At 30.5% G+C, this 14,830-nt stretch overlaps 1 protein-coding gene across 1 annotated transcript; it reads left to right on the plus strand.

The window, feature by feature from the left end:
• The first annotated feature begins 5,090 nt into the window (after positions 1–5,090).
• LOC124922434 (protein NRT1/ PTR FAMILY 5.5-like) lies at positions 5,091–13,250 on the plus strand. Its single transcript, XM_047463163.1, has 4 exons — positions 5,091–5,195; positions 5,313–5,533; positions 5,606–6,147; positions 12,115–13,250. Exons 1-4 carry the CDS (start codon positions 5,168–5,170, stop codon positions 13,028–13,030), a joined length of 1,707 nt encoding a protein of 568 aa, XP_047319119.1. The 5' UTR covers positions 5,091–5,167; the 3' UTR covers positions 13,031–13,250.
• Positions 13,251–14,830: the final 1,580 nt, after the last annotated feature.

The following is a 14,830-nucleotide window of genomic DNA, read 5'->3' on the forward strand; positions in this document are numbered from 1 at the left end:
AAAAACATTGCATTTAAGTTTATAAAACAATATATTTCAGTTCTTAAAGCATTACATTTCATTTAATAAAACATTATATTTCAGTTTTAAAAACATTAAAAAAATATTAAATTTCAATTTATAAAATATTATACTTCAGTTTAATAACATTAAATTTCAGTTTATAAAACATTATATTTTAGCATTCTTCATAAGAAGATTGGTAAGTAGCATTATATTCAATGCATCTTGCTACAACCTGAAACATAAAATAGTTGGTCCAAACTCAAACAATATACCAGACGAGGATGATAAAATCTTGTATTATGTAAAAAATTGATCGTCAGACAACATAGAGTTAAGCGATATACGAAAAGAATGTCATAACAACGGAGGATCTGGATGTGGGAAAAGTATTCGATCTCTATTGACTATTTGATTTGGTCGACTAAGTTGTTGTTGTTGGAAAGGTATCCTTATAAGGAGAGCTATCCATTATTGATTTGGCCGCAAAGAATCTGGGATGAGATGAAAGAAATTAGAACGATAGTCTAATGAAGAACGAAAATCGTAGGTTACGAAGGGAAAGGGAAAGGGAAAGGGAAAGGGAAAGGGAAAGGGAAAGGGAAAGGAGATATGGTTTGGTGGAAAAGGGAAGAGGAAGAGGCACGCTATTTTTGTAAAAATATTTTGAATGTTTTTTTTTTTAATTTTCACATGGTATGTTATCAGGGGAGTTGTTGGGGCAGGGCCAGCCAGAAGCCCTGAGAATTTGGGCTTATGCAAATTTAAATTTTGGGCCCTTATAATAAAAAAAATTAAAATTTTAATTAATAAAATAAAATATAAATAATTAATATATTATAATACAGACTAAAAAGGAGATAAAAAAGTTATTTTTATAATATATATTTAATATTAAAGGAGAAAAAAAAGAAAAAAAATAACATTAATAATATAATATTATTAAATATAAAAAATGGGGCCCTATACAACTGTATTGATTGCCTTACCCAGGACCGGCTCTGATTGGGAGAGTCACCAGCCAGCGATCTATATGGCGGTATTGAATGCATTAGTTTGAATTCCCCTGAAAATTGTACGAGGCTGAACATATGATTCCTTTTGTCTTAGGCCCGTTTATCTTATTAAAGTCTAAGGCCAATTTGTCTTAATTAATTGCTTCTTTTTTAATTATTTGAGAGGTCGTAGCTATATTATAAAATTCAAAATATATAAAACGACTCCTTGGATTTTTTCTCTATTTATCTGTACAGGTGTTCAAAGTTTAGGGATTATTTATCATTTTGATTTATTTGTAGTATCTACCCCTTGTGTTATGTTTTTCCGAAAAATTTAAATTAAAATATTTGCATTGTTTTAGAATAAAATCTCACAGTTTAATCATGTGCTGGCCATTTTTTTTTTAATTATTTAAGGTTTTTTATTCTTTTTCTCCCTCATCATACATGTATTTCGCCTACCGATGTCTACATACATTTTATTGTTTATGACTAAAACATTCTATGTAGAGACTATTTTTTAACGGGCGTGTGGTCATTGTGTCGAAGTCATTTTTCATTCGTAACCAATCACCGAACTCAAAAATATTTTTTAAAAAAACTTTCTATCTTAATTTCTAATAAGAGCAAATTAAGTAGCGACTCTTATGAGCCAAGAACATCTTTTTTTAGAATAAAAAATGACACACAAAGTTTACCATAAAAATCACTCATCCTTGCACATGAGAATCTCTCTATATATAATGATGCTTAATTTTTAAAGTGTCTGGATTGCTGGGTCGAAAGTTATGGTTAATTTGGATATATATATGTGAGAGTTAATGGATATTTGGGTCGGATAGTGGGTTGACCTGTCCATAAACTTAAAACGGTTAAAAATAAAATAAAAAATGTTAAAGGTATAGTTCGAACTTGCAACCTAACAAAAAAAGTATAAGCTTTTAACAAACTAAGCTAATAACACTTTATATCTTAAACTCAACACCAAATTTGAAGAACGCGAGACATTTTAACAATATAAGTTCAACTTTTTAACTAACTAATCTATATAAATATAATGATGTTTAACTTTAAAGTATTCAGATTGTCGAGTTTTTTGGATATATATGTGATATTAAATGGATACTTGGGTCGGATCGTGGGTTGACCCGCCCATAAACTTAAAACGGTTAAAAATAAAAGTAAAAATACTATAGGTATAGTTCGAACTTGCAACCTAACTAAACAAATAAAACTCTTTAACCAACTAGGCTTATAACACTTTATATTTTAAATTTAACACCAAATTTGATGAACGCGGGACATTTTAACAATATAAGCTTAAATTTTTAACTAACTAATATATATATATAAATATAATGATGCTTAATTTTTAAAGTATCCGGATTGCTGGATCGAGAGTTGTGGTTAATTTGGATATATATGTGAGAGTTAATAGATACTTGGGTCGGATTGTGGGTTGACCCGCCCATAAACTTAAAATGGTTAAAAATAAAATAAAAAATATTATAGGTATGGTTCGAACTTGCAACCTAACAAAACAAGTACAACACTTTAACCAACTAAGTTAATAACACTTAGATATTTTAAATTCAACACCAAATTTGATGAACGCGGGACATTTTAATAATATAAGTTCAACTTTGTAACTAACTAATATATATATATATATAAATATAATGATGCTTAATTTTTAAAGTGTCCGGATTGCCGGGAGTCGAGAGTTGTGGATAATTTGGATATATATGTGAGAGTAAATTAATACTTGAGTATGATTGTGGGTTGACCCGCCCACAAACTAAAAACGGTTAAAAATAAAATTAAAAATTCTATAGGTATGATTCAAACTTGCAACCTAACAAAACAAGTACAATTTTTTAACCAACTAAGCTAAGACCATCTCCAACGGGCACCCATAATGCGTTTGGGGTGCCCTTTTTGCTCCAACCGTACTGCAAAAAAAAACTCATTTTGAGTTTTTGTACTCTCTCTCCTCCAACCAAACGTATATATATGCGTTTGGACTGTTCATACTACATTTTGGCCATTTTTAAAAAATGGCCCTTAGGTTATATATATTTTTTTAACTTTTAATTTTTTTACATTTAAATTAAACCTTCAACTTATATATTTTTTTTTAAGATAAAAAGTTAAATTGTTTTTTAAATATATAATTAAATCATTAAATTTATTATATTTGAAATTTAATCTAATTTATTTTATATTTTATAATTTATTTTATATTTTTACTTTATATTTTATAATTTTAATTTTATAAATTATCTTATAATATGTTAACAAGGTTTGCTTTAATATAATATGTTTGTTTATTTAAATGTATTAGAATTATTTTATTATTTATGAATTATTGATATATAATTAATTTTATTTTAATTTTATTAAATGAAAGAGAAAAGATTGGGGTTAAATATGTAAAGTTGATAAATATATAGATAATATTAATAAGGTTAAAAAGTTAGTGTAAGAAAAAATATTCTAAGAATATTCTTTTGGGTTTGAGAATGGGTTTTTGGGTTGGAGATGAATTATTGTTTGATGGGATGTTTACTGCATTTTGGGTTTGAGAATGGGTTTATGGGTTGGAGATGGTCTAATAACACTTTATATTTTAAATTTAACACCAGATTTGATAAACGCGGTAGTTCATCAATAGTTTTTAATCTGTCATAATTCTCTTTTGACTCTGTGCTATAGATTTCACTATTATTAGTGAGCAATAATGTAAAAATTTCGTCATATTTATAGAGATAAGGGACATAATTAATATGGATATTGTAAGTCTCGTCTCTACTACTTTAATGATAGTCTTTACATTTTTCCTTTCACTCGTAGTATGGGAAATAATTGGACTCTAGACGTGAAACTAAATGAGTTGAGGAATCAAACTGTATCAATTGTGAGAATAAATGGATACTTAAGTCGGATTGTGGGTTGACCCGCCCATAAACTTAAAACGGTTAAAAATAAAATTAAAAATGTTATTATATTTTTACCGTAATATTTTTTTCACGGTTTTTTATATTATTACTCGTGGAAATGCACGAGATAAATACTAGTTGAGATTAATGTTAGACATGGAGCTAAAATGTGTCTTTAATGAATCTCTCGAGATGTGATGTTTTTTTAAACGCGTAAAAAACTCATTTCGTCTTTAAATCAAATTATATTCATTATCACTCACAATTCATTATTACTAAGTGTTGTCTAGTCAACCGATTGAAACATATTACAAGTTTTGTATTACGATATCATATTTTAAAATGACTATCGGATATCTAAATCTCCTTTAACATCAATATTTTTATTGTTTAGAGATTATTTTGGGGGCACAACACAAACACACAATATCTAAATATGGATGAGGTGAATGACGGAATGAGTGGAAACATTGTCGTTGTCTTAGTTTGCAACATCATTGTCTGAAAATGAAACAAAACAGATGCGTCGTCGTTTGATAATGTAGTTGAAGAAGTCATTTCAAGACGAATGTGAAAGTTTTGACCACGGTAGAACTTAACAAAACTAAAGAATCTACCGCGTATAAGAGAAATTTATTTATATTTTCACTATAAAATTAACGATTTTATAACATTTAAAATGGATTTAAATATAGAGTATAAATTAACAAAGAAAAGTGTATAATGAATAATTTTTTATTGTATTTGTTTTGGTACTTTAGCACCAAATAAAAAAAATGTCATGTCATTTTAGCACGCCTACAACTGACTTTTAGTATATATGAATAAAATAAAAGAAAATGACAAAGACTTTAAATAGTTCAATAAATGAGAACAGACGTAAAGAAGAAGCTCAATAATACAGAAAAAAACAAGTTGTTCAACCTAGCTAGATCCAAGCGATGGTGTGAACAACTGACTAAGCAAGTCAGTCTATTATATGCTATAGTAGGCAAGTTGGTCTTCATTAATTTATATTATAAATTTTATAGAACTATTGTTTGTTCGTACTCAATGTCGCTAATAATGATTGAGAATAACTTATAATTAGGTATTCACAATAAAAGATAAGAGAGAAGGAAACTTAATTAATTTAATCTGGATTGGTGTTAATATATATTCCATTTCTTCTTTCTTTCCCACTACATTTCTCTTTCTCTCTAAGGTCTAAGCTTTCATGCTAAAATCATGATCCAAGTCCTTTACAAGACTACTAGTAAGTAATCTTCATTTTACAGAATTCAGCAAATTAATAATATTTGTGAGGCAATGGAAAGTCCATTCTAATAATACTATTTTTTGATTGATCTCTTGTTAATAAATATTTATTAAGTTCTCTTCTCGGCCAACAACATAGCAAGTTATGCGACATGGACACTAATGGCATACCTTACAACTGTTTGGAAGCTGAATTTAACATATGCAGCAGTAATTATGAATGTTTTCAAAGGTTCAGTTCAGTTGATGCCCATTGCAATGCAATTCATTATTGATACATGTGGCAGTACTGGTCACTTTTTCATGCTTCTCTTCACATCCATCTCATACTCCATTGTAAGTTAAATTGTTCATTCAAATTATTATGATGGTTCAGTTTATAAATCATTCTCATTAATTAATTAACAGGGACTAGGCTTATTGACCATGTCTACGCCGACTGTTACCGGGACTTGCAGCCAGTACAAACCGGAATGTATCGGCGAAGAACAGAGAAAGCTTTTTTTCACAGCCTTGGCTCTTATAGCTGTTGGAATGTCGGGTTTTAATGTCTCTGCACAAAAATTTCATTCCATTCAAGTTGATGGAGAGCGGTTGGCAAATGCTTCTTATGATGTGAACTGTTGCTTCTGGAGTTGTGGCATATTAACAGTATATATTATTCCTGCCGTATTGATTTTGGTGATTTCGTATGTAAAGCCATGGTGGCTCCAATTTGGACTGGCTGCTGTATTTAGTTTGTTCGCAACCGTTCTATTTGCAACGGGCCTTTCTGAATACGACGTGGTAGAAGATCTTCGTCAGAAGGGGAGTCCTTTAACAGATATTTTCAGAGTATTTGTAGCTTCTACATTCAAGATGTTCCACGAGTGTCCTGCAAATCCTGATGAGTTATATCAAGGGAATACTGATAGTACTACTGCAAGATTGATTCACACTCCTTTACTAAGGTATTCCATTTTTATTTATAAAAATTCATAATATTATAAAAATAAACCTAAGTTAACTAAGAATAAATAAATATATAATTAGTATATAGAGTAAGGCAACCCGAAATACATATATTAATAAAAATAAACTCCTGGTAATTTATTCTTTACTTTTTATTTTATTTTAATTATTAAAATTATATTTTAATAAAAATATATATAAACTAATCTTTTCATATAATTTATTTTAAAATTAATCATTATTTTAATTTAAATAATTTATTAATATTTAAAATTAATTTTTTTAAATAGTTAATGTAATATTATATAAATAATAGTCGTTTAAACCTAACGAAAAAAACAATAAAAAAACGCGATGTTTACATTGTCATCAAACACACTCAAAATAAACGAGATTAACCATTTGAGAACATCAATTAAAATATAAACAAAATTCACCAACGAACAAACAAACCATAAAATCTAATATTAACGAATTTGGAGATCTTCAATAAGATCAATGAGTTTTATTGTAGCGGGAATACGTGAGATGACGTAAGCAATAAAAAGAACACAGATTTTATCATGGTTCACATAGATAAAACTTTACTACGTCCACTAGAAAGAGAGAGTATTATTAGAAAACCAGAATATATATTACATCATTACATACTAGGGGTATGACACGAGATATTATACTACTCGGTCCCCCGAAACCCTAACAAGAACAGAACTGGGACTGGAAACGATACTCTCAAGGCAAAGACTTCAACTTTTTAAAATTTCCAACGACACCTTTAAATAAACTTCAAATAAATCAATATTAATATCTTGGTAAAGAATCTCCGAAATATTATTATATTACTATCCTAGTTATATTATCATAACAAAAGATTAAATTTTCTTTTGTGTTAATCTTATTTCCTTAAATCAATATTATAAACCAAACACTAGTGGAAATGCATCATTAGCGACGACATAAATCGTCGCTAAAAGACTTAATGTCGTCTATAATAAATATCAGTTACGACGAATAAAACCGTCGTCATTCATCGCTGAAAACGTCATCGTTGAAAAACAATGACTTTTAGCGACGATGTAATGTCGTCGCTGATAGTTAACAATATCAGTGCCGACAGATCATTCGTCATGGCTAATATTGTTAACTATCAGCGACGACAAATCCCTATTCACCATAGCTGATAATTCTTACTCTCGGGTTTTGAATCATTTGAGTTTCTTTTGTTCAATTGAAGAATTTGATATAGTGAAGGTGAAACAACCAATGTATTTCTAACCAATAGACAACCAGGATCTTTTAGGAAATTTTCATCTTCAATTACAATTATACTCAACGTGTTATTGTCTATAAGTCTTGGTTATCTACTTCTTCTTCAATATCCTCGAGACCTTTTTATCTTATACACCTACAACTCATCTACATCTTCATCTTCTTTAGCTAGAACAATATGCAATCCAGGTTCATTATCTCCGATGATCGAGGCTTCTTTAGTCATCTACATCTTCATCTTCCTCTTCCTTAACTAGACAATATGCAATCCAGGTTCATTCTCTCCGATGATCATCGAGGCTTCTTTAGTCATTTGGTCATCAACAATCATCTCTTGATTCTCATGGAATTCCATACCTTCTTCATCAGATAAAATATTAATGTAAATAGACTTCTCGTCATTAAACTAAGGTTATTGTTATTATATGTCTAACTTAATATTAGTTTTGGAATTCAAATTAAGCAAAGAATCATATATGTTACATAGCTTGTATTCCTCCCAAAATGGATGAAGAGTCTTGGCATTCATTCCCTTCTCTAGTTGTATCATTATGTGTAAGGCCTGTTTCTGGCAGGATTTCAATTCATAACACAATGTTAAATATCAGTTTTGGTGAAAACGGAGAGACTAACAAAAAAAATCGCTTTGTTAGGAGGGGAGCAACGGCGGAGGGAAATGAAAAAAGAGAAGAAAGACAAGATAAAAGAAAGAAGAAAAAGTATTATTTAACAGACTATCAGCGACGACATTGTCGTGTGTTGTCGTCGATATTCATTAAATAAATATTGGCGATGGCACACGACAATGACGTCGCTGATATCTTAAATTATCAACGATGATGATAGCATAATATCGTCGCTGATAATCATTCAAAAATATGGCAGAAAAACTTGAATATCAGTGACGGCACCCGACAATGTCGTCGTTGATATTATAGGTTGTCAACAACGACGATAGCATAATGCCGTCATTGATAAAAATATTGTGAGAAAACCAGAAACCTCTCTTTTGTAGCGATGGTATTTATAACAAAACATGTCGCTGATGATAATTATGAGGGACGACGTTACCTTGCCATCCCTGATATTTTTTATCAGCGACGATTCTTTGGTCGTGGTTGCTGATAAAAAAATTTCTGTGACAACAAAGCAACTCCGTCGCTAATATTGGTCGCTAATAATCCTTATTCCACTAGTGAAAAATATATATTATATCCTTTTGTTGAATATTCTCTTTCCTTGTACCTTTTGTTGACTTGAATTCTCCCAAATGCCCCAAATACATTAATCAATGCACATATATTTTATCTCCTTTCTCTATTTGATCCAGAGTTTCCATAAGACAACTTAACAGACACATTTGTCAATGTTGGATGTCCCAGATGCATTTGTCAATGTAGGTTGGCCCATATGCACTCGTCGGTGTCAGATGGCCCAAATGCACTCGTCGGTGTCAGATTGGCCAGATGAACTCATCGGTGTTGGATGACCTAGATGCACTCGTCGATACCAGATGGCCCAGATGCACTTGACGGTACCAGATGATGGCCCATATGCACTTGCCGGTGTTAGATGGTCCAGATGAACTCGCCGGTGCCGGATGGCCCAGATGAACTTGTCGGTGTCGAATGACCTAGATGCATTCGTTGATACTTGATAGCCTAGATGGATTCGCCGGTGTTAGATGGCCCAAATGCACTCGCCGATACCGGATGATCCAGATGCACTCGTCGGTGTCAGATGACCCAAATGCACTCTTCAGTGTCGGATGGTCCAGATGGACTCACATGTGTAGGATGGCCTAGATGTACTCGCCGTGTTTAATGGTTCAAATGCCCTCGTTAGTGTCAGATGGCTTCTAGAAAATATTTTCCACCCCCGAAAAAACTAATTCATTAATGAGAAATATGTCGAATTAGGACTATACCAACCTGTAGCTTCCATACCTCTTCTGAATTTATACCGCCCTCCTTCCAATGGCGAGTCAACAAGCTCATGATTATCAAAATTATCAAAGAACTCACTCATTATGCTAGTAAGTCTTCTGGCTTAGTTCTTTTAAATTGATCCTCACCTTGTTCATATCTCCCACAAAAATGATTGGAAAATCCCATAAACCTGTCACTCTTGATAATTTGTTAATAACATTGATTTCTCATTTTGAAGCACCGACCCGTAAACCGTTGATATCACCCAACGAAAATTGTCACCCATTTTCCCTAGTTGTACACTAACAAAAATCTTCCCACTTTAACATCCAACTTCTCGAATAAGTCGTCGTTCCAAGAAACCAGAATTTCGTCTGACTTACGGACGGATCAATGTAGGGGCTCAGGTGGGCTGAAGCCCACTTCGAATTTTATTTTATTTTTACGGTAAAATGTGACATCACCACCTAATTTCATAAATAAATTTAATATAATTCCATGTTTTTTTTATCTAATTATAAAAATATGGTAAAACTTACTTTTATGCACTCGTTTTATTCAAAATTTTCTCGTTATTTTTTTAAGCCTGCCCTAAATTTGGTTCAAGAAGACCCAAAATCTAAATCATGGGTCTGTCCCTACGTCCGACACCCCAATAGAGTCAATAGTCTCTCAACCACACAATCTTTAGTTACATATATTCTTAATAATCCACTTATCCTTTTACGGATTTTCGTCTTAAAAAAGTTATAGATCCCACTACCCATCAGTCTTGCAAGAGATTTATGGATGTCACATTTCACGCTAACATTGATCCCACAAACATTTCATGCTAATATTTTTTCTAATCATTTAAATTTTAGGCAGAGTATATCCAATTCGACTTCAACGTTGATTTTCCTAACTTTAGAAACCCATAAGGGAGGTCATCTATCTTTTTCATCTGATTACTTTAATAATTGTATATAAGTCAAGTAGGGAATTACACGAATTTTGGGACATATTTTTGACACTTTACAAGAACCTCTCTTAAATGTGACTTATTTTCATTCAACATCATGTCATGAGTCGAGAATTTCACATACCTCTTCATTCGTAATCTTTATCTGATTTAACCGACATCTCGTGCACCCTAAAGACGACTCGCCCATGGTTTTTGGATAAAGAGATTTGATTGACCTATTAATTGTTTCTCCCATGGAAGTGCACAACTCTCTCCCTCATCTGTTTCATTTCATTAGGTCACGTTTAATATAGAGAGTGATAACATATTTTATTAAGTCTCTTCCTTCTATTAAATATTTTATATCTCTTTTTATAGATATTAAATTACCCATACAAAGAAATAATTATAATAATAATATGATAATATTATCACAATTAATATTATCTGACTTTTTTTATAATATTTTTAACATATATAATAAATAACATACCTCTAAATCGATTCACATGACAAATATTGTTACACCTTTTCTATATGATATATCTTGTATAATATGTTATGTATATGAGTTTAAAATTGAAATAGCCTGTAGGTTGAACCTAGTGAAGGATTTATTTTTCAAATAAGAACACAAAATAATAATAAAAAAATGAATAAATAGACATGTTCCATGGTGATGACATTCAGAAGGAGAATTGGGCGAAAGATCCAACTTAATTTTGGTCATGAACCCGTACATATGTAAAAAACAAATAGCTTTAGTAAATGTCAATATGTGTTATAATTAATGATGTCCAATAAATTAACATACAAACATTAATTGAGTATAAGGTGGAATAATATTTTACCCAACAAATTTGTCACAAAGGGCCAACAATTAATTAATTTCATGAATTATGTTGAAAATGTATATTATTCACCCTATATGAATTAGATTGAATCGTAATAGTGAAAAAAATATATGTGATGGGAGATTTTATTTGATTGGAACTCTTAGCATAAAAAAGATAGGGTGAAGATTAGGGATGACAATAGAGCGGTTCGGGGCGGGGAATGCAATTATCATTCCCGTCCCGTTTTAATTTCGATGATTTTTTTAATATCATCCCCGCCCTGTTCAGTTTTTTTTTGTTTCGAGAAATCTTACGGGGCACCGTTAATAATTTTTTTTTTTTAAATATAATATATATTGTAATATATTAAAATTTTATATTATTATAAAGAAATAAGTTTACTACTCTTATGAAATAAAGTGAATAAATAAATATATTGGTAATTTAATATATTTAATTATGTTTATGGTATTCGGGGTGAAATCGAGGTGGGTCGGGGCGGGGGACGCAAATACCATCCCCGCCCCATCCCCGTTCGGTTTCGGGGGAAAATCGTCTCAAATGGGGCAATTCGGTTTGGTTTTCGCGGGGCAGTTTTAAATTGTCATCTCGAAGATGTGTAATAAATAGTATGTCATTTTCTTTAGTTTTAAAATTATATATGTGAATATGTGTTATAATTAATGATGTCCAATAAATTAACAATCAATCATTAATTGAGTATAAGGTGGTCTATTGTGACTTAATAATATTTTATCCAACAAATTTGTCACAAAAGCCTAGCAATTAATTAATTTCATGAATTATGTTTAAAATGTATAATATTCACCCTAAGTTATTAGATTGAATCGTAATGATGAAAAAAATATATGTGATGGGAGATTTTATTTGATTAGAACTCTTAGCATAAAAAAGATAGGATGAAGATATGTAATAAATAGTATGTCATTTTCTTTAGTTTTATGTAATAAGATGCATAACATGTATCAGATATTTTGACAAGGCTGCAATTATTCTGCCTACAACTAGTTTGACTGACCAACAAAGGAAGAAATGGAGACTTTGTAGCGTTACAGAAGTAGAGGAAACGAAAAGGATGATTCATTTGATACCAACATGCTTATGTTTCATTGTTTGTGGTGTTGTATCTTCCGTAGGCGACACTTACTTCCTAGAACAAGCGACAACATTGAACCCCAAGTTCTGGCAGTTGTCACTTCCTCTCAACTTCTTGAAACTCATTTATGATAATTGGCAGGGTAAGGATGGCCTATCAGATGAAGATAAATTCCCAGGTCTTAGAGGTGTTGGATTTGCTAGATTTTCGGTGGCAGTGGTAGTAAGCATAATATGTTGTTCAACCGCTGCAATCGTGGAATTTTATCGACTAAGGGTGGTTAAGAGGAATGGACTAATAGACAAGCCAGATGAGGTTGTTCCAATGAGTATGCTTTGGATGATTCCACAATTTGTTCTTTTAGGATATCTTGACAGAAACACTGAGAGAGGCAGTTATCTACTCTTGGAAGATATTATTGGCCCCTCAATGAAGAAGGGCTATTTGGGACATGTTGTTAGTGCTGTTTCCGGTGTTGGAATTATAGCAAGTTCTTTTTGTGTGTTTGTGGTTGATATGGTTACCAAGAAAGGAGGGAAGATAAGTTGGTTCCAGGACAGTTTGAACAAGAGTCGACTTGACTATTACTACTTGTTCTTAGCATTTCTTTGTGCTGTCAATTTTGGTTTCTTCCTCTTGATGCAGAAAGTGTGCAAGTGTTGGGAAGCTCAACTTGAAGAAATCAGAGATAATATAGATTATGATTCACATACCAGCCTGGAATCTCAAACGCTTATAGAAGCTAGCAATAATGTTGATGATGATCAGATTCAGCAATTTTCAGGATGATGTTAGTAAGTTATGTGTTAACACGGATGAAAACTAAATGATTCATGCAAATGGTATATATGTTATGTTTGAGAGTGTTTAATTGTGTGAAATTTAAAGAGTATGATAAAATGCATGGAGTGGACCTATTGAATATTCTATAGTTTGTTATGTATCTGGAATTTGGCACAATAGACTAGGACATCCTTCAAATAATGTAATTCAATTGTACTTTGTTGAAAATCAATTTCATTCGAGTTGTGATTTGTGCTCAAATCAGAAAAAAAAAATGATTCTCACTTTCTTTGAAAGTTTGATATAATCTTTGGATAAAAGACGACAATCGTACAACTAACAACTAACTCAGTTCTATAGTTATATGTATAAGTTAATAAAAATTCATTTAAACTTATCAAAAATTGATTCATTTAACCTATCTAAGTAAAAATCAATTTTTTTTAAAAAATTTATATATTTATTAATTAAATATTCATTTTTTTTATTTCTTTCTTTTTATTAATTAATTATTAATTTCTCTTAATACTTTTTTAATTAATGAATTAATTAAATTCTCTCCATTTTTGTATTAGTCTATTCTTTTGTATTCTTTTGTATTTGATATTTAATTATTTTAATTTTACTTTTTTCTATTATTTTGCGTTCTTCCTATATCATTGATTATTTTTAAAATTATTTGATTTTTTAAAGAGCTAATATTAGATATTACAACGACTCGTCCTTTCAACCACAAAAGACCATTAAATTTGGATAAAATATATATTTATTCAACACACTAAGAGAGTAGTAATCAAGATTATAAAAAAAAATTAAAAAAAATAAATAACTTAATGATTTTGTTTACTATTATTATAAACCTGAATAAAAAAAATTAAATAAAAAGATTATTAATTTCATTTTTATTTATATTAAAAAAAATACTTCACCAAAATATTACAAAAGAGGATAAATAAATTAATAAATAAATAAAAGAGAAATTGATTAATTAATTAATAAAAAAAGAAAAAAATTAATATTTAATTAATAAATTTTAAAATTTTAAAAAAAATCTATTTTTTAATAACATAAGTTAAATGAACCAATTTTTTTTTATAGTAGATACGTTAAATGAACTTTTATTAATTTATACGTTTAACCGAGTTAATTATACAACTTCATACGTTTAAATAGTCACTTTAAAGAACTCATATAACCTAAATTTGATTTGAAATCCGACCAAGAACTGATTTTTGTAAATATTTTTTTTTGACACCACAATTCCGATCCAGGTTTCTAGATAGCTTCCAATTCATTCAAGGAGTGTTGTCCAACTATTTGTAAGAATCCGCAACCTCTGTAATTCGATTTGTAATTGAAAGTTTAATTTTTTTTCAAAATTTTCAAGTTTGACCTATTCTAGGGCTTGTGAATGTGATTTCTTTGTTTAGAATCATTCCCTATAAAATGTTTGAACTTTCTGTTAAAAAATATCAAATGAAATCAACCTAAATCAAGAATTTTAAAAAATTAAGCTTAAAAACTGGATTTTTTTAAAATCTTGTAATTGTTTATTTTAATTTGGTTTTTTATTTAATTAGGTTGGAAACATTTTTTATAAACATGTTGGAATGAATTCCCAATGACTGTAACAACATTTTGATCTAGGGGTGTAAATGAGCCGAGCCACTCGTGAGCTGCTCGTGAGTGGCTCGGTCAAAGTTAGATTCGAGTTTGGTCAAAATCGAACTCGAGCCGAGCTCGAGCTAGCTCGTTTAAAATTCGAGCTGAATTCGAGCTTAAGTAAGACTTGTTTGATGGCTCGTC

The sequence above is a fragment of the Impatiens glandulifera genome, chromosome 1 (genome assembly GCF_907164915.1).
Source record: "Impatiens glandulifera chromosome 1, dImpGla2.1, whole genome shotgun sequence".
Classification (NCBI taxonomy): domain Eukaryota; kingdom Viridiplantae; phylum Streptophyta; class Magnoliopsida; order Ericales; family Balsaminaceae; genus Impatiens; species Impatiens glandulifera.